The sequence below is a fragment of the Lineus longissimus genome, chromosome 5 (assembly GCF_910592395.1).
Source record: "Lineus longissimus chromosome 5, tnLinLong1.2, whole genome shotgun sequence".
In the NCBI taxonomy this organism is placed as follows: Eukaryota; Metazoa; Nemertea; class Pilidiophora; order Heteronemertea; family Lineidae; genus Lineus; species Lineus longissimus.
This window is the reverse complement of record NC_088312.1, coordinates 4,807,863-4,829,842: the sequence shown is the minus strand read 5'-3', so window position 1 is coordinate 4,829,842 and position 21,980 is coordinate 4,807,863. Positions and strand designations below refer to the sequence as shown.

The 21,980-nt window shown below is 40.9% G+C and overlaps 1 protein-coding gene across 1 annotated transcript; it reads left to right on the top strand.

Moving 5' to 3' along the window:
* Positions 1–580: 580 nt before the first annotated feature.
* LOC135488487 (aminopeptidase N-like) lies at positions 581–12,984 on the top strand. Its single transcript, XM_064773111.1, has 21 exons — positions 581–655; positions 1,085–1,129; positions 1,742–2,162; positions 2,477–2,632; positions 2,892–3,009; positions 3,466–3,586; positions 4,076–4,230; positions 5,000–5,113; positions 5,389–5,520; positions 5,748–5,879; positions 6,569–6,759; positions 7,032–7,120; positions 7,411–7,556; positions 7,749–7,804; positions 8,091–8,238; positions 8,466–8,551; positions 8,801–8,899; positions 9,369–9,554; positions 10,183–10,308; positions 11,759–11,816; positions 12,309–12,984. The coding sequence occupies exons 1-21, from the start codon at positions 619–621 to the stop codon at positions 12,501–12,503; spliced, it is 2,811 nt and encodes a 936-aa protein (XP_064629181.1). The 5' UTR covers positions 581–618; the 3' UTR covers positions 12,504–12,984.
* Positions 12,985–21,980: the final 8,996 nt, after the last annotated feature.

The window sequence follows — 21,980 nt, the reverse complement described above, 5'->3', positions numbered from 1 at the left end:
ATCATCATCATCATCATCATCATCATAGATTTACGGTTTTGTAACCGTTGCCGGTTTTATCCGCATAAATGTTCATCTATACATTAAAAAAATATTGTCGTCAAATCTCATCAAACTACAACCACTCAGTATCCACTCCAACGAAACATAATCGTATGCTGTTGACATAATTACAGAAATCGTCCTCAATAATCATCGAAATTATTTGTAGTTATTCGTTCACTGGGGTCTTTTCATTTAGGCCACGGGAATGGAAGTTCCGGTTTTTGCGACCACCTCTCACCATTTCAGAGCCATTTTTCAATAGTTCATCAAGGTGTCCGCATTTTTCATCATTTTTGGACAAAATCCGTTTTCACCTTAGCCAAATCTTGCATTTTGTCTGCCAAAAATAAGCTATTTGTCAAAGGGAATGATAAATAAATGATGGAAAATCACATTATTATTTCGACAAAAAACTGGGCCTTTCATTCCCATGGCCTTATTCCAATGTAATGGCTCTAACCTTTAGGCAAAGAGGGGCCAAGGTCTATCGGATACCGATTATTAATGTAGGCTACTTGTTTTGACTGCAGTCAGAGCCAGAGGAGAGATGGACATGATTCTTCAGCAGTAATCATGGTCTACCAAGCATTGATTTTCGTGTGCTTCTTCGGTAAGTCCTGCCACATATCCAACAAATTAACGACGTATTACATGTACCTGGATTTAACGGTATATATGTACAATGTAAGCTTTCAGATAATGGTTGTTCTAAGGGCATGACGTCATAAACGACAAACGTAGGCTTTCTCAAACCTAAAGGGTTTATTGAGGGAATGTAGCTGTTTAATGCATTCGACAAGCCTTGCCGCACACGCACGGAATACTGACATCCGCTGCAGGACCAGCCAACCAACGGCTTCACTATTGCTAAAGTGAGACGCCGTCATTGGTATGGATATGTTGTCCGCACGGAATATTGCCGACTCCCCTCGCGACTGCTGAAATGTCGCACCCTGAAGTTATTAGGGGCAAAGCATTGCAAACACTGACAGATGTGACACCGGCTCCGTTCTGCTAACTCATATTCATTACTTTCTAGGGCTAGCTCTGGCTGTATTGCCACATCCAGATTTACAGCAGCGAAGTAAGTTAATTAGGCATATAATTCTCCGCATGACCCCTCCATTCCCGAATCTAGACAGTCGACAGGGCAAAGGCACAGGGGATTTAGGAGACAAGTACTTTTGTCATTTTCAAAAATGACAACGTCGAAACTGGCTTACCGACGAAGGAAATGACCGTACATGTTCATAACTATATTTTACACCACAGCTCATTTGAAACTTATCAAAACATTCTCTCATCCCTTCCGTATAAATAACGCAAATTACCGTTGATGTTGTTTAGTATCAGAAACAAACCATGCCAATTTTTCCATACCTGTCCTCTTCTTTTTACTCAGCAGGTATTGATATAGCCTAACATCACCTTATCCGTGTTTCTTTTTCATCAACTGACAAACAAACCGTACCTTAACTCCTTCTCCTATATGTTTTCTTCTACTTGCTTATGTGTATACTGGTATAAACGGATTATATGCATAGTGTAGACGTTCTTTATAGACTTCCTTGGCAGTCTGGTCGTCATCCTTAATAACAGGGGAGAGACAAGGCCGATCGACTGCGTCCGGAGTATACATGTAGTTCTTAACATAAGAAAAGCCAATTTGCAAATGTGCCTGTTTCTCATCCTATAGATCGTTACAAGCGTTATGCCCCCGCCAAAAACAACCACAACCTGCTCCAGGACACCCTTGTTCCGATCCATTACGACCTGACTATCAGACCAGACATTTACCAAGAAGAGATAGCAAATTTCAACTTCGAAGGGAACGTCACCATTCATTTCAAATGTCGCCGTCCAACAAACAGAATCAAGCTCCACGTGATGGACCTCCATATAATCCAGGATGATGTCCATCTATCTGGAGGTCAAGGCCGATTCAAGGTCACGTCCATGGATACGGATGAAGAAAGAAGCTTTGTCACTTTCCGCCTGAACAGACGACTGAAAAAAGGAGACGAGTATACCATAAGTATAGTATCTTTTACTGGCAAGCTGGTGCCGAGTTTAAATGGCCTCTACCTTACTGGATATGTGGTGAACGGAACACGACAGTAAGTTAATTATCTGTTTGAGGTTGGGTGCAAAAGTGATGATAAAGTTTATGCTGCAAACGTCTTTTCGCCTTTTCGTCAGTTTGCGGAACCTCTCTTGAGTAACCCTTTGGATTAACCATTACCTTTGTTATACGTGTTCCCTTCATCTCTTTGGGTGAAATGTTCCGATTTTCAATAATTGGCCGCATATTTGGCGCGGCAATCACCGATCACGAACTCCCTTTCCATGTATAAATATATATGATACGTCCGCGTAATATTTCCTCCCTTTAAGGCATGCGTACTTTCTGCACCCTTCGCTCCGTTTTCAGCTACATGGCTATAACACAAATGGAACCTAACTATGCCAGGAGGATGTTCCCTTGCTTTGACGAACCTGCCTTGAAGGCGACCTTCAGTATCACAGTGTTGAGGAGATCATCTCACGTTGCTTTGTCCAACATGCCACAGCTCAAATCGGAATTGTTGTAAGTTAAAGATTACGTGATAACCATAATCAACTGATAGGGCTGAACATTGCTTATGCTTGCTGCCCTTCAAAATATCCTCTCCCCCAGTATCAGTTATAACTAATCTTTCTCTATGCAACATTGACACTGGACGGGGTATATACGATATTAGTTCAAACGACCAAAAAACATTGCTTCGTCTTACATGTCAGTGATCCATTTGATTAATGTCTTATACATGTATTCTCAAAATCATTCTTCTAACCAACCTCCCCAGGGAAAATGGATGGTTCGCCGATACATTTGACAAGACGCCGGTAATGCCAACCTACCTCGTTGCTATCGCCATCACGGACTACAAGTTCACGCAGGGGTACACCAAGGATGGAATTAAGGTGTGTACAGTCAAATGGGAATGGAAAAGAGAAAGTGAAAAAGTGAAAAAGTGAAAAAGAAGAAGTTTGATGTTAAAAAAGTCGTGTACTATACAGTACAGTATTCGGTAAAACTATTGATATTCACTCAACGCGATTTAAAAAGAGAAACGAGATCGTCTTGATAGCTGTGCCTAACCGTATAGTTGCATGTAAAAAACCTCTCCGCAACCCGCCTTGGAGGTGGAATAATCACTGAATAGTAACACCTTCTGGTGCAGAGCGAACGTTGAAGAAGAAGAAGGAGAGGGTAGCTCAGTTTGACACACGAGAGTTCTGTCATTTCTGTTGTTTTCATGATACGACCAGCTTCGTCAAGTGAGGTAAATGAACCCCAACTCATCTGAGCTGAACGATTTTTGAAAGTTAAAGTGGTCGGTGAATGTAAATGCGATCAGTTGTCCTCACTCGTTTTAGGTTCGTGTCTGGTGGCGGGAAGAGGAGCTGGACAAAACCAAACTGGCGTTGGAGACAGCAATCAAGACGACAGAATGGTTTACAGAATATACCGGGATAAACTACACCCTTCCCAAGATGGGTAAGTTCGTTGTAAGATTTGAATAAAACGATTTGACCTTAGTTCATGACGGTGCAATAGAAACAATGTACATGTACCTGCCTAATTTTCTACTAAGTTCAAAGCAGGAGTTAAGTTTGGAAGTTTAGTATAAACATGTGCATGTAACTACATTGTACGAATGGATGCAGTCAAGCTCAGTTGCCTGGATGACCTAAGAATACTCTTGCCAGAAATTTCTTTGGTTAGAATCCAGTATTGTTTTGAAAATAAATTTCTCAGCATCATATCGACTGCTTGCACATAGACCACATCGCTGTGCCTGACTTCTTAGCTGGTGGAATAGAAAACTGGGGGCTGATCACCTACGCAGCATATTGCCTGCCATTCGATCCTAAAGTTGACGATAACTACACCTGGGAAACAGTAACGGGAGTTGTCATCCACGAAGTAGCTCACCAGGTGAGTCTGTCCTAAAAATTCCTTGACGATATGAGTGTTTTCGTTTAGACCATATCGCCGTGCCCGACTTTGCTTGGGGTGGAATGGAAAACTGGGGGCTGATCACCTACGCAGCATATTGCCTGCCATTCGATCCTAAAGTTGACGATAGCAACACCTGGGAAACAGTAACGGGAATTATCATCCATGAAGTAGCTCACCAGGTAGGGTTTGTCTTAAAATTCCTTGACGGCATGAATTTTTTCGTTTGATATCGCCTTGCCGACTTCGCTAGTGGCGGAATGGAACACTGGGACCCTGATCGCCTTCGCAGTATATTGCCTGACGCTCGACCCTGGAAGTGATAACTACGACACATGATTGTCTGTAACTCATGTAGTCATCCATGAAGTAGCTCACCAGGTAAGGTCCCTTCCTCTTTCTTATTTGCCAAACAATCCTTACCAACTCCTTCCCCATGCATGTTTACTTATTTGGCTGCACACTATTAGTATACATTACCTCATTCTCCATGATACTGGTTCCCTTCTTTGACTATTTTGGCTAAAACTTGTACAAACGCTTTCTTCATTCTTACTGTACTGTACTGTACCGAACTCATTTAACTCGACTGTATTGGGTCATAGAGAAACATATCAGTTTGTAGAAGAAGAATACTTGCTGATTGATCAGTGCTTTTAATGGGGAGTAACCGTAGACTGAAGGGCCTTCCTATCAACTGGTTGGAGGCGAATACTTGTACATGTATTTGCTTATTACTGCAAACTGCTGTTGCTTATCTATCAAATTGTAGAACTAGAAATTGTAGAATTGCTTCGGGTCAAAACTTGCCAGTCAGGGGAGAACGCCCACTGCATGGCTGTATTACCTTGCAAATGGTTGGAGAAGAACATTGCTAATTCCAACTTTTCGTTTATAGAACGAGATGGTTAAGGACGAACACCTTTTCAGTGGTTTATCCATTATTTACAGTGGTTCGGAAATCTCGTGACTGCGAAATGGTGGAATGATATTTGGATCAACGAAGCCATGACTAGTTTTATGACCTTTAAAAGTACAAAAGATATCTTACCGGGGAGTAGCACGGTAAGTGGCCAAGTTTCGAAGTAGTAATGTAAGTGATAAGGCTTCATGGTTCAAGTGGCCTGGGAGGAAGCCTGATGAATTCTGTCCTTGCCATATCACAATGCGCCCTGTGCATCAGTGTTGTCTCAATACAATTTCACTCCATTGGCGTTACATTTTGTAATACAGTCGAAAGTCCGCTAAATTGTATTCAATCACTATTCGATCAGTTTGTTTTTCCTTTGTATCAGGTCCGTTCGTTTTTTTTTGAGCTAATTACTTGTTATCCTCCTCAGGTCGAAGCGCACGTGCATAAGCGAAGGCAAGCTTTTTTTATGGATGGTTACCACGACTCTCATCCCATCGACTACAGTGTGGTCAGACAATCTGAACTCGACCAGGTCTTTGACTCCATCACGTACGTCAAGGTAGGTCAAGCTTACCGTCGAGATCGCGGACATTCGGTTAGCTGGCTGGCTGGCTGGCTGGCTCTGCAGTGCACCCAATGCTTTCTAAGGTAACCGAGCGCTGATTAGCAGGATCAACAAGCCATCAATATTTTGTGAATGCAACAGATCTATAACAAAATATCTACATGTATAACATTTCGCACTCTCTGGAGTATATACCCTGATCACATCGCCTTCTTTTCTAGGGTTCTTTGGTTCTGCAGATGATGGAAGGTGTGATAGGAGAGAAGGAATTCCAACATGGCGTACAGATTTTCCTTCAGACGCATCAATTCGGCAACGCTGATCAGTATGATCTGTATGACGCGTTTAATGAGGTAAACGTTGCTGTTTAGTGAGACGAACCTTGCTTCATAGCCTGGGCCAGACCAAGTGCCACCACACTAAAAGCCTACCTCACCAGCGTAACTTTGTTGTTGGGGACAACTCATTTTGTTCTGTGGTATGAGCCCGAAAACTCATTTTGTTCTGTGGTATGAGCCCGACAACTCATTTTGTTCTGTGGTATGAGCCCGACAACTCATTTTGTTCTGTGGTATGAGCCCGACAACTCATTTTGTTCTGTGGTATGAGCCCGACAACTCATTTTGTTCTGTGGTATGAGCCCGACAACTCATTTTGTTCTGTGGTATGAGCCCGACAACTCATTTTGTTCTGTGGTATGAGCCCGAAAACTCATTTTGTTCTGTGGTATGAGCCCGACAACTCATTTTATTCTGTGGTATGAGCCCGACAACTCATTTTGTTCTGTGGTATGAGCCCGACAACTCATTTTGTTCTGTGGTATGAGCCCGACAACTCATTTTGTTCTGTGGTATGAGCCCGACAACTCATTTTGTTGTCTGTTGTTTGGAACGACTCGCATGCGCAGGGTACAATACTATACTCGTCTGAAATACATTTTCACAGTAGGTTAGGAAACGCTACAAAGAATATAAATTTCGCATCTATCACAAGAAAGGATGAACCAATACTCTGTTTTCCCCACTTATTTCGTCTTCTTCAGGCTCTTCAATTCAGCGATCAATTGCATCTAAGGAATGTAGATGTTGGCGAGTTCATGGCTACTTGGATCCAACAGGCCGGCTACCCAGTCTTGACCATCCTTCATGATGAGACAGGCTTGAAGCTCAATCAGTCGCGCTACCTCGTAGACCCCAAGAAAGAAATTCCTGACAAGTTTAAATCACATTTCGGGTAAGGAATCGGGAAGGAAATTTTGACTCAACATGCATGGGTTGACATCCGCTGTCTGAGCTCATCCGCTTCAGCACATCTGAATTGTGCAAAAATCAGCACAAGAAATACAATATTTTAATATCAAAATATTGTAACCACAGCATAACGTCAACATGGGTTCGATAAGCTAGCCATACGTTAATACATATAGTAGTGGTCTATGAATGACGTTGGGTCTGCTTGCAACTAGATAACCACCCTCATTACTTACTTTATACAATTTCTTTCAGAGGTCTTTGGGTTATCCCACTGTTTATCTCAACCAATGCGACAGGAGAGGCTGTTCAAACTCCGCCAATTTGGATGCATGGCGCGGAAGGTAATGATTTTAATTATGAAGAATGTTCACCCGTTTTTGGGATACGCGTACATTTCGTGACTGGAAACTAACTTATAAGTAAACTTCTTAAAACAGACTTCCATCATTAATTGGTCCTGGCACTACTGCTCTGAATTCTATAAAAGGAAATATATCAAACCTTCCGTCACTTTTTATACGAGCCACCTTTAGCATTCGGATAAGGTTTTGGTCAATTTTGGAGAGATTTTCTTGAGGGAACCACCTGAGATCTTCCTTATGTTATCATTACTAAACATTTCTTTCTTTAGTTGAGCTGAGTACCGAACTGGATTTCACCAATAATATTGACACAACCTGGATCCTTGGTAACCACGGTATGAAGGGATATTATATCGTTAATTATGATGAATCGAATTGGAAGTTACTGGCAGAGCAACTCATCAAGGACCACACGGTAATTCTTCCATGTCAGCATATTTTTACCTAATATATTTTGGTAACGATATCAGGACACCCACGCGACTTCTCCGTCTTTATCTACCATAGGCCTACGGAGATTTCAGGTTCATCATTCAACACTTTATAAGACCTGCTGTGTAATACGTTGATGTATTTTGATGATACATTGTCATTTTACCTGTTTCAGGTTATCCCTCCAATAAATCGGGCTGAGATTATTTACGACACAGTTTTACTTGTGAAGTAAGGATTCTACAACCATTCTTCTGTTAACCGTAAAACGAGTTAGAACTCCTGTATTTAATGTGATACATTTTACGATTTATATAATACTATGCTATCAGGAAATTATCTTACCACTTTGCTATACTCCTTTAAAGACTTCGAATCAGCGCTGCAGTCGGCCGAATTAAATAAATGTCTCTTGGGCCCTCTTCACTTACTCCATAAACTTTCTCACCATCCCCTCCCCGACAGATCACATATGTACACGTAGCAACCATTACTTATATCCTACCTTTCTACCTAGATCCGGCGAACTTCACGTTTCCAAATCTTTGGAGTTGGCCCGTTATCTCAAAAATGAAAAAGACTCCAATCCTTGGACTGCTTTCATTAATGCTATCGAACGCTACGGTGACAAACTACAATATACGGATCATTATGGAGTGCTGAGGGTAAATATTGTTTATCATGCAGTCTCGGAATCGGACAAAAATGTGGGTCAGTTTGACCTATTTTTCAGCGTACACTAGGCCAAGGTCATGGCCATGATCTATACTGCGGGATTACCGTTTTTATAGAGCAAAAATTGGAATTATTGGTGGTCGAAGATGGACGCAGGAGAGTTCTACATATCTGATCGGAACATTATCGGATATTGAACGGTTTTTTTGCATTTCAGACCTACATTTTGGAGTTAATTGGACACATGTATAGTGACGATGCGTGGGATGTGGCGACAGAGAAAGGCATAACCAATCATCGCAAGTAAGGTGACCCGGCAGCTGCGATAGAATAGGTTGTTTTTTTTTAAATGCACCTTCAGTTCAAGTGCACTGTAGCTATGCTGTAGTTCAGTGATTCTTCAGTGATCCTGTTTGGAGAAGTCATTATCAAGCTGGAAGTCAAATTCGTGTAAAAAACCAACATATTGCATGCTACATGTATGTCCCTTTAAGATGTATGATTTGAAATAATGTGTGAACATGTCGATTCAGATCATCATATTTCTTTCAGGGAGCTGATGGGCCTGATACTTGCGACAGTTTGCCACTATGACTATAAGCCTTGTTTGAAAAAGGCACAGGACATGTTCAAGGATGCGACGACCACACCGTGAGTAGGAATGGCTATAAACAACCCAGTGCAAGGTGTATACAAACTTCTTGCTTTTCACTTAAAAAGCATCATATAGAACTGTGATTAGGAATCGGTACCTTTTAACATGATGATCCATCTCACAATATGATCCATCGTTTGGAGTAATCATCGACTCAATCTGATGTGCCGTGCGTCATTTTAGATTTAGATGTTTTTACTGCTGACTACGTGGAGTTCCTCAGGGATCGATATTTGGTCCGATGTTAATTACTTTGTATGTAAACGTCTAGAAATGCGTGCACATTATTCACATCATATAGGCCTGCAGCAAGCCTTTTTGTCTTGGCTCTAGAGGTGAGGGAGGGGATGTAATGGCCTTCGTGAGGTAAAAATCGGTCACCACATTTTCAGGGACGTATTTGCCCGCCATGGTAAAATATAGTTTCTCAGGCTTTAGTTTGACATAACGATTTCTTGATTCCAGAATTCCGGCGGAAGCTCGTAGGACTGTCTACTGCTCAGTAGTAAAGAGTAGCACTGTGGATACCTGGGACAAAGTCTATGCTATGTATCTTCATGAATATCAAAAAAATGGTGGCGTCTATAATTCCCTTGTCAACGATATTACTTTGGGCTTGTCTTGTAGTAGAGAAGAATGGGTACTTAGGAGGTGAGCTGTTTACTTCATTTTAATCAATACATGTAGACCGAAGTCTTGTTACGTGTCAACATGGTCAACAATCTTGATACATGGTATATCAACTTCTCAACGTTGAATACGTCGTTCCATGGTTTCGCTGATCATGCTCAGAAGTAAGCAGGTCTGGCTGGCCTCAGTGGCGTTTCAAGGAGGTCGCCAAAGCATCAAAGCCTGGCCTTGTTTCGCCACTGAGTCATTCTCGAAAATCCACAGTCAGCCGTATCCTCCTCCCCTCGAACACGGTCGATAGTGCCGAGTGTTGGCCTGAGCTTCAGGATGCCTCTGATTCGGCCGATATACTGTACTGAAATTGCAGGTGGTTCTGAGGTGATCGCCTGTACTTATATGCAAATTATTTAGTTGTGTTCTTTTCTAAACGGTTCTTGGCGTTCAATATAACGAATATCACTATAAAAAACATGTATAGTCCGACCTTATTTTCTAAGCTTCTCCCTCTCCATAAATGCTCCCTTTTAATTGTTCCCTCTTCTCCACACATATTCGTCTACGGTTTAATGTATGGGTTCCTTTGATTCTGTTTGAATAAGTGAAACCTGAAAAGATTGGTATCTTTCATTAACTTTCTTATTTGTTTTAGATATTTAGAGCTCGAGTTAGATCGTGGCAGCAACGTATACACGGTATTCTCGAACGTGGCCAAAAATCCGGTCGGAGGTCGTGTTGCGCTTAAAATAGTCCTCGAGAGATGGAACGAGACACGAGAGTATGTTCCTTTTTGCATTATTCTCATCTTCACTGTGTTATACATGTATTTGATATGTGTTATTTTCTGAGAACAAAAGAAGGTGGTCCAGACTAGTATTAAAGTCGGCTGGTCACCTACAAAAATCAGAAAACACGACAATATGTTTATTTGAGATACGAGCGCCACCAAACGTCTATTTGAGTGTATGTCTATTTGAAAAGCGCCACCAAACGTCTATTTGAGTTATACACACAAATCAGAAAACACGACAATATATGTTTATTTGAGATACGAGCGCCACCAAACGTCTATTTGAGTGTATGTCTATTTGAAAAGCGCAACCAAACGTCTATTTGAGTTATACACACAAATCAGAAAACACGACAATATATGTTTATTTGAGATACAAGCGCCACCAAACGTCTATTTGAGTGTATGTCTATTTGAAAAGCGCCACAAAACGTCTATTTGAGTTATACACAAAAATCAGAAAACACGACAATATGTTTATTTGAGATACGAGCGCCACCAAACGTCTTTTTGAGTGTATGTCTATTTGAAAAGCGCCACCAAACGTCTATTCGAGTTATAACACGACATAAAATGTCTATTTGAGACAACCTCTATTTATGCGGAAATAACCGCCCATCGGTTATTTCCGCATAAATAGAGGTTGTCTCAAATAGACTGACATTTTATGTCGTGTTATGACTCGAATAGACGTTTGGTGGCGCTCGTTTTAACGGAGACGTACCTGAAATAAACATATTGTGTCGTATCTCAAATAGACATACACTCAAATAGACGTTTGGTGGCGCTCGTATCTCAAATAAAGCGCCACCAAACGTCTATTTGAGTGTATGTCTATTTGAAAAGCGCCACCAAACGTCTATTTGAGTTATACACAAAAATCAGAAAACACGACAATATGTTTATTTGAGATACGAGCGCCACCAAACGTCTATTTGAGTGTATGTCTATTTGAAAAGCGCAACCAAACGTCTATTTGAGTTATACACACAAATCAGAAAACACGACAATATATGTTTATTTGAGATACGAGCGCCACCAAACGTCTATTTGAGTGTATGTCTATTTGAAAAGCGCCACCAAACGTCTATTTGAGTTATACACAAAAATCAGAAAACACGACAATATGTTTATTTGAGATACGAGCGCCACCAAACGTCTTTTTGAGTGTATGTCTATTTGAAAAGCGCCACCAAACGTCTATTCGAGTTATAACACGACATAAAATGTCTATTTGAGACAACCTCTATTTATGCGGAAATAACCGCCCATATCTTACCAATTAACCAGTGTTCTGTAAATAAAGTAATTCTTCCATCATACCACGGACTTAGTTTGGCCCCGTGATGGGTCAGAATGAGTGGTCAGTTACTTTCATATACATGTAGTTTACAGGAAATATTCACACAGGTAATATCATCACGTTTTTTTTCTTCAGAAACTATGTCTTGGATTCAGTCTGTGAAAAACTTTCGACTAAAGAAGATCAAGATATGGTATTTATTTATTGTTCAATAGCAGTTAAGACTACGGATGCTTTCAAAAACTCTGAACTAGATTGAGATACAAAGTGTGGTTTTGACTGCTTTTTGACTTCTTCCATGTTTTGTAGCTATAGATGTCGGTCAATAACATGTAGGGATAAGACGCCGTCAAAACCCGATACAGACAAGACGAACACTAGATTGGGCTCGGTCAGTCAACCTGGCACCCGGTCCGCTCTTGACACGGTGGATCCTGGGTCTCTTGGCAGGGTCGACGAAAGAACACATGGATTCATGTCCGAAAAAAAAATTGATGTTGGTGTGGATTTTCCCTTAATGTGTCCGATCCGCATGTAACATGACAGTGCAAGAGATCGTAGGGATGTTGCAGTCTCAGCATCTTGAGTGTCAAGATGCTTTTGATCGCAATGTTCGAGTAGATAAAGGAAACACCTACATTTTTCACGCCAGCGCCACCAAACTACACATAATTTCTTATTTCAGCTCCTGGAGTGGCTGGAGAAAAACCCGAAAGAGAAGGATGGATCGCATAAATATTTCATAGAGCAGGCCCTTGAGGTGATGCAAACCAATATAGATTGGCTTCAGAATGATGGCAAGAAAGTCATCGATTGGCTAAATGAAATATACGAAGACTATAGGCAGGAGGGTATTCAGGTGGCTTATGCAAACAGTTAGGGGTCTTGGTCGTGTGACTTCATTTGTAAATATAGTCCTGGTGAGAATATGGCCAGTTTGATGTAATATAAGATAGGAGAGACTTAATCGATATACTATAAGAGACTCTGACTGGGTTACTTGCTGCTGCCTACATAGAAACCCTTTATTACACTCTCGAGGCAGTAGACATTAACCAAAACGCTATTGATATTGAAACTGCTTGCAATGTATACTGATATAATAAGCTAAGTTGGGATGTTATTTGGGGACTTATGTCCGTTTGAAGGAATGATCAGAACAAAGAAAGTGTCGCAACCAACCATAGAGTGGATGCCGCAAGCCCGACCGCGAGCAGTTTTACGCAGTTACTGGTGTTCGACCTTTTAGACTTGCATGGGCCTACTGCAAGAAGTAGGCCTATGAATGTTGTTTGGCTCCTTGTTCTTGATGGTTAGACGTTTTGGCTCACAATAAATAGCGTACTCAAGCTCGTATGACCTTAAAACTGTTGTTGTTCATCATTTCCGATTCCATCAACAAGACAGTCATCCGCCAGCATGTCCACAGTTACCAACACAAAGTGGCGACTGGCGGAACTCTTGACAGCCTGCTTGCTGGACATCTTAACCCTCAACATGCCCTCCTCCCCCGATCGACGCCCCGTCACCAGAGGTCGCCGCTTCTTTTGTATCGAGCTTTTTCTATCCATCGACCTTAAAAATAGGTAGTGTCGAATACCTGTCGATTTATTCATCATTTTAAATAAAAGGTTACTCAAAGGTTAATCAGTGAAAAATTGTGTGGAAAATTTGGATGAACTCCTGATTATTTCATGGCTATGTCGACCAGCCGGCGTTTTGCGTATTATGTATCCTCAACAGGATGAGACTTTAGGATGGCTGATGTTCACCGCCGTTAAGTCGGCATGGGAGCCAGTCATAGCAGTGCCGCGCATTGTACGGTCTGCGTGGTAAATAAGAGCAACGACGATAACAACTATAAATGGTATTGCGCAATCGGTTTCCCTAGCAACCGAAAGAGGGAGGCAGCTGCAAGTAGTAGTCCTGCGCACGTGGAGCTGAAGGCTGTAGTGTGTACTCAGAATATAGCTCGGGGCCGAATTGAAGCGAAAAGGAGATGGGTTATGCACTGCAGCATATATTTTAGTTTGCATATTTTTACAAACTTTACGTACCCAGTGTTGGAGTGCACAAATTTAACCACTGGTAACGCTGAGTAGTTACTAACGCAGAGACAGAGTACATCATGACAACGATCGTCCCGGACTATGGACTAGTGTACAATAGACACATGGTATATGGTGATGCTACCCTTTTTGATGAAAATGATGATTAGGCCTAGTCCATCCGCCCCTGCTCATCCTGATTGTCCATTCTAGGTGGTCTTGATTGTGACTTTGTCTTTTCTTGTCGTCTTCATCCTCCCGCCTCCCAGTAGGCTTAAAGGGTGATTTTGTAACCGACCAGGTTTACTGTATCAGCTGTGGTGTGGTCTATGAAATCGGGTCATCCCACACTTCCTAACATGACCGCATCAAGTTTAGTTCTTTAAACTATCAGCAGGAGACACCAGCTCTACAAAAGACGATGCAGTGGACACGCCAATAATAGCATAATAGTGGCATCATAACAGTAGAGATATAGATATCCTTACAATGGGGATATGCTGTAATTTACATCATCAGCCCCAAAAAAATTTTGGCTTTGAAAGTTTTTCTGAATTTTGAACTTATACGAACTTTTACGAATCTTTTCATTCTGATTTTGATTCGGACTCTGATTCATATAGCAACCTGTACTTGTGCAATATAGAATTTCAGTTCTCAGCATTAGTATAAGACGTGGAAAAGCCAAACCTGGAGGAAATTGGTCTGCAAACAATAGTTCTTCTGCTGGGATATTTCCACAAATCGGTCTTGCATGATAACAACAACAGTTGCATTTGTGAAGCAGACCAGAAGCAGCTGTAGAGGTCCCAGGACCCCAGCTTGACGTCCTCGACCCCTGAACTCATAATCCCTGCTAACTTAGATCAAGTTTCACGAGACTATCTGCCACTTTACCCCCTTCTCTGTGGACCCTTGAACCTCCCAGTGAGGGGCGCTGGTTCCCCCATCATTTCCACCTTGTTAGCGGCTGGTAATTGTGGCGACAGTATGCTAAATGATTTGTAACCATTGAGTAAAGTTGATTGTTGGCCATTTTGAAGAAGTTTTAAATTGGACAGCTGTTTTGACGAAACAATGCAAATGATTTCAAGATAAGGTTCATATTCTTTGAATATTCTTAACTATTATTATGTTGGTGGTCAGCAATGAAAGAAGATGAAAATTGTCAGCTAGGAAAGGAGATGAAAATTGTCAGTTTTGTTACAAGGTTCAGACAAAGATTTAAACCCAGTGTAAGAAGTTGATTAGCTGTTCTTATTCACAATTCTAAACTGCTTGTTTCTCATCCTTGATTGGTAATAGTTGGGTAGCTCATCATTGCCATTACTTAGTCCTTGAATTACAGTGGAACCTCCCTTAGTAGACACCTCTGTTAGCAGGATGTCCTCTCGAAAGTGGTTTGGTCCCAAATCAGTTTTTCTGAACAATTTGACCTCTATAATCAGGAAACTTCCCTCTCAAGGACAGCTTTAATTTTGTCAGTCTCAAGGGTGTCCTAACAGAGGTGTCTTGATTAGTGATGTCATCAGTGCCATATGAGCTTTAAATCAGACTTAACATGTAAGAGCTTGCAATTTTAACCAAAAAAAACTAATGGGAGTCAATAATTGGTCTCAATTTTTTTTGATATTTTCAGTGAATGCCGGGTTACCAATAACAGAACCATGATTAAGATCAGTGCTTTTATCAACTTTAGAATAGAAAGGTTCATAACATACATGTACTTTATTCCTCTCAAACAAGCTTTCTATGTACAGGTCTAACTTCGTTTCCTTTCATGTCAAAGGGACCACCAACTGAACGCCATGTTTTATGCTGACACTTTCCTTTTTAGGTGATTTGAGAAGATCAGTCATATATGTTGTTTGCAAGTACTTCAGTGAAAGGGAGATAGTGTGGGGTGAACAATTGTGTAACGGAATCATTCTCAACTTGCACTGATTACCCGGTTCAACTCTGAAAAAACTTTGCGGCCTTTGCTTGAAACGATGATCCCATGGTGTCATTGACAAGACCTCTAGACGCTTCCAGCAGTTCTATTTGATTATTATTTATCATATAAATACTTACAAAAACAGATACCTTATAACGCCTGAGTACATTCACAGCTAAATTCACCCCCTTGCTGTTAAGACTCTCATTAAAGCCAATGACATTGCAGTGAACATTCTTGGATCTGAATAGAGATATTTTCGCTCTCGGTACAGTTCATTCATAATCCCATACTTGAGGGTGACTCCCAAAATTGACCTAGGCCCACAATTTCTCTTTCCTTGTTGCTTTATTCTCAGCTAATGATAGGCAGATAATTAGCCAACAATATCTATTGATGAGGGGCCATCATGCTGACAGTACTTTCCAGGTTTTCAGTTTTGCTCTATACACTCACTGATCTCACTGATCTCTATCAGTGTGTTTTATCGATGCCATTTCTTTCTCAATTGAATAGAATTTTCGAAATAATGATCAAAATTGAGAATAGTGCAATAGGCTGGAGCTGAGGGGTCAGATTGTTGGTCTTCATGTGACTGATTATCTCAGTTAAAGGAAAGGGTAACTTAATCTGACCTACCTGGCTGGTTGGAAATGTTTGCTGTGGTTTTTGCTCATCAACTTTAAGGAAAGTTACAGTGAAATCAATTTTGTTTTAGATACCAGTACTCTGTATGATGTTTGCTAATCATGAAAAAAGCAACCCCCCTATCATTTCATTCTGTCATCTTCATAAAACTTTGTACTGGAGACAAATGTCCATACTTGTATTGGCATTGGGTTAAGGGCGAGGGTATGTAGATAGTCGACACGAAAATTCATAAAAAGGAAATTGCTGACCCTCTGCTGTGTCATTCTCATCATCTGAATTGAAAAACATTGGCATACTTTTGTAATGACCAAAGAATTAGCCTTGCCAGGTGAATAGGGCATCTGTGGTATTAGCGTCTCTCGTTGACTCATCAACCCCCTGCATGGAGACGTTTTGTCCAAGCGAGATGCTGGTTTTGATCAGGGATGGCCACTGCTTGGGGTGGAAGGTCAATCCTAGTGCCCTGAAGTACTGCCCCAGCTCCAAGACAATGCCCACAAACAACAGGCCTACTGGCGTCTGCCCTGACCTGGCTAATTTTTTCAACGGGGTCTTTTATTTTGCGTCCTCAAGGATGGACGCTGTGACCAGCCCACTGTGAGGCTTGCCCTGAAGTGTCAGCCTCAAGCTGTCTATGTCCTCCCTCAGAACTTTTTCATCTCCCTGAAAAATTTCTCATTCTCCTATGGGTCCTTCTTAACAATATCCAGAGGATTCATATGCCAATTGTCCTGAGTTTACTTTCAAAATGCTAAGGGGTAATATGAAATGGAAAGGTCTTTTGTCCAAATGAAGTCATTTGCTCTTAATGATATGAGTAGACTACTTCAGAAACAATGGAATGTTTGCTGTATATCATCTGTAATTCACTGTACATCCAGCCAACTTAGGGTGAATTGGTTCTTACAGTGTACTTTACCTTTAAGGTCTCACTTCTGAGGCGTGGGTGTTGCTTATTCGAAAATAAAGCAAAAAACAAATTGGCCGAAAGTGATTGTCATATTGCTCAGAGCTCTGACCTACCGCATTAATTATATAATGATCCGTCTTTGCTTTGGTATGTTTTTCAATTTCAGAGAGATGCAGTTTGCTCTTGGGATTACTACGTGAAGGAATGGCCAATGTCAATGACTGCGACTGGATTTCATAGGGGTAGGTGCAATTCTTTCCTTCAAATGTGATGGAATGCTAGTTCTGCTTTGGTGTAGTGATGGGGTATCCCATGCAGCTTTTGACTCAAGAATTCAAGTTCATTTCACCCTTCTGATTAGGATTTAGTTTAAGCGCTTGCGAGCTGTACAGCACATTGGTCTTGATCCAGTTAGAGCACACCTGTCTTGATCCAGTTTTCTGATTAGGTTTTAGTTTAAGCTCTTGTGAGCTGTAGAGCACACTGGTCTTGATCCAGTTTTCTGATTAGGATTTAGTTTAAGCTCTTGCGAGCTTTAGAGCACACTGGTTTTGATCCAGTTTTCTGATTAGGATTTAGTTTAAGCTCTTGCGAGCTTTAGAGCACACTGGTTTTGATCCAGTTTTCTGATTAGGATTTAGTTTAAGCTCTTGCGAGCTGTAGAGCACGCTGGTCTAGATCTAGTTTTCTGAATAAGATTTAGTTTAAGCTCTTGCGAGCTGTAGAGCACACTGGTCTTGATCCAGTTTTCTGATTAGGATTTAGTTTAAGCTCTTGCGAGCTGTAGAGCACACTGGTCTAGATCTAGTTTTCTGAATAGGATTTAGTTTAAGCTCTTGCGAGCTGTAGAGCACACTGGTCTTGATCCAGTTTTCTGATTAGGATTTAGTTTAAGCTCTTGCGAGCTGTGGAGCACACTGGTCTTGATCCAGTTTTCTGATTAGGATTTAGTTTAAGCTCTTGCGAGCTGTAGAGCACAATGGTCTTGATCCAGTTTTCCTGACAGCAAACATTTGATTTCTATCCTAAAAAGATGAGGTTTTGCGTGTTTTATTGTGTTAGATGTAGGCCTCATCGCAGATAAAAGGATAAAAGTTTAAATTTTGAGTCATCATCATCATTAGCATTTACAGTACCAGTATTGAAATTCTATACAAATCTATCAGAAAATCATATTTTGAACACACTATTCATACATGTGAGGGTTTAAAAAATATTGAGTATCTGATACCAACATGAATCCATGCACTTAACTGTTTTAATTGCATATAAATCTCAGCCCAAGTTGGTGTGAAGATTGTTTAGTGGTTTACTGAACATATTTGAGAACCCTCATATGGTTTGTCATGAATTAGACCCTTCCCCTGCCTGGTGACGGGGAAGCCTCAAGGGTCGCCTCGAGTGGATGCTGGCTGTATCCCCCTGAGGGCCCACTGTGGTGTTACCTTAGGCACAAATGAATAATATCATGAAGTGTCAGGGGGTGGCATTTTAATAATGGTGATGTCGGCTGTAATATGGTGAAATGGGATTCAAACGGGTGTGCAGCAGAAAATGATGTTGACAGCTCTTTGACCTTGTTATGATATGGTATTAGGAAAGAAAATAAGATTCTTGCTTATTCAGCATTTTTACTTCAATCGATTTTTAGCTCACCTTGTGAGCTTATGTCGTCACATCTTGTCGGTCTTCTGTTGTCTGTCATCCGTCCGTTCATTGTTCGGTCTGTCCATCCGTAGGTCGGGCCGTCCTTGGGTTCGTCTATCGCCCGTCGTCCGTCGTCTGTTGTCCGTCATCCGTAAACAATGGTGGCACGATTGCTCACTGTTAAGTCTAGATTCTAATTCACGAAGCATGGATCTTAAGTGGTCAAGCAAAAGGAATACTTTCCCTGGGTTATAGCTCATATTGACAAGAACTGGATTTTGAAATTGCTCGGAGCAAAGTTTAGGATATTAGGCCAAAGCAGTCCTTGTATTTTCCCATCGTCCAATTGATATGTGATTTTAAAATTGAGTTAAAACTTAATCTAGTCATCTGTTTTGATTAGCAATGGGGAAAATTAGATGTGATCTGCTACTAGTACTCGGAGTGCTACAATGGTTGCAAATTGTACCGATATAATTCAGAAAATATTCGGCAAAAAATTGTAAAAAATATCACCTAATTTTTTTGCATGTTTGATAAGTTGACCTTCTGCTCAAGGTCACAGGCTTTCATTTGACCTATTTAAAAATTTGTCATCTTCCTATGATGCAGCAAAGGGGGATGCATGCAGTTCCCATGAACTGTGGTTCTCTGTAGCCATCTTTTAAGATCAGAAACCTGCTGATGGAAACATCAGTACAGAAAGCTAAAATATATTGTCACGTGGCCTATTTTAAAAGAGCTTATCTTTTAATGATGACCAGTCTTTTGTCAAACTTGCAAATCATGCCCGGATGGAGTTTTCACTTTTCTATCATTAGTTCTAACCAAGTGTAAGATATGGATATTATGATTGTGTATCCTAAATAGCGAGCTTTAGGGATTACTAGCTCAAGACGAGACTCCCGACCATTTATAACGATGCATTAAATGAGGCATATTTAGTAACCAGCCACGTGGAATTATACTTTTTTGTTAACTATCTCTTTGACCTCAATCTTGGGTAACTCGGCAGGAGATTTTTGTATTTTGTATCATTCAGAATGCTCATTAGCATATTTGAATAAGTTTTAACATAACGAAAAAAGGTCGTATATTTATTTCCACATGTTGCTTGAAGCAGATCTGTTAAAACCCATGATAATAGCCAGAATTTTCTTTCAAATGGGAGTATTTGCAAGTAATATGTTCAAGTCAGTATTTAAGATAGTTAGGATTCCAATGATATTTGGAATTGTGCTTGAAACAAATTCCTTGCAAGTGATTCCTAATTATCTCATGAATCTAAACAAAATCTTCTTTAGAAGTTGGAAATAAAATCATATTACATGTAAGGTAAACTGGTACAATTATAGCCTATGTGAGCATTAACGTGTTTTACGAGCTGTTTTCTACTCTATATATATGTACATGTAGGTTACAATTGTACTATAGGTAAATGTATAATTGTACCACTTTACCTTATTAGGTAGCAGGTGTTGCAAATTAACCACAAGCACTGAAAAAATCACCTCTTTAATCCTCACAATACAAAAAAAACAAAAAAGAGCTAAGACTTTAAAGGACAAAAACTGTCCCATTCTTCTAGTTGCATTCTGGTATCAAATTGCTGTCACATCGATAACGACATCTCATCAATGCTAATTAGATAATTATCTAACCTTAATTATCCACATGTGGAGCAAGTTAGCTCAATATTAGCATAGCATGTCTTGTGTAATCAGGCATATGGCACGGGCCATTGATACGTCCCTTCTATCAAATAGCGGACATATCAGTAAAATGACACTCCGGCCCATCCTGAAACTATGATCTTTTCACTTCTCCTGTCCCTAACTGTCTATATTTCACTGATATGAATCCGCTGCATTGCGCGGAATGACAATACATATGTCATGAATTCAGAAATCCGTTTTCGACAAATTCTACCATTCAGCAAACAAAACTGGCCAATTATGTGACATTTCAATACGTCATTGTCATCCTGTCTCTTTAATTAGTCTAAGGGATAAGATTACCTCCGCAGTCCAAGAATAATGAATTGTTCTTATTAGTCAAGGGTGGGACGCTTGACGAAACCTATCTACGGCCTTTTTCATCTCCATGAGTTTATTTGAGAGAAATTTCTAAGAGAAAGGACCACTGACTGCGAGAAACAATGGGTACTCTATGACTTGGTGATTCCCAGTGTGTCCGTTCCCCAAGCTCTGCGGGGCGCTTTCGTGAAGTGAACTAGCTTCGAGAAAGGTGCCACCTGTTTTTACCGTGACTGACAAATGTAAAGAAAACACAGGACGTTTCCTTTTATGTGGAAAAAAACACACCATGTGTCTTGGCACTGGTAAAACATTGCACAATTTGAGCACATTATGAAGGTAGTGAGAAGCAATCGGTACTCAAGCGAGGAAAAAGTTTTGGAAGTGGCATTGAGCTCTTGACAAATGTGGGATTCTGGTCACTCAGCGTGATAGGATGTTTATTGACATGTGTCACATGGCCTCACATCACATTGCATTCAGAATCCGCAGTTGCGGCAACAGAACAAGATGCTCAACACTGGGAACAAGTTCCCTGCACCCTGATTCAAACCACAGGAGGCGGACTGAACTGTAATTGTCGTTAGAAATTGAAAGGCGGAAGCATTTCGCTGCAGCTACAAGGCCAAGAAGACACTGACGACAGTCCTCATCCCAGGAACTAAACTCCAGGAGGTCTTCCAACTTCAAAAGGAAATGAAGCAGGCTTTGCCCCATGTAGGACAAGTCAACTTGTCACTGAAGGGCTGTTGCATGCCAAAATCGAACTCCAGGGGTTCAGGCATTTCATCACCCTTGGCTAATTGAAAAGAACACGCATATTGCTCCTTCCTTCACATCAGGGATAGCTCTCACCAGAAACTCCAGGAGGTCCAAACACATTTGAAACCATTCAAAATGGAAAGGAGAACTTGTTTTGTTCCCTTACCGGCGTAGGTTACACAACGCTGGACAGCCCACCACCTAAATGGAACTGTAGGGGGCGGAGATGTTTTCTGTGAGCTTTGATAGCGAAAGGAAACATGACTTTGTCCCCTTTACTAAGGGTGGTAACTTTATGCTGGGAAAGTATTGACATACTGCAACTGGACCCCAGGGGCTCAGGTGGTTTCTTTAGGGTGGTGAAACT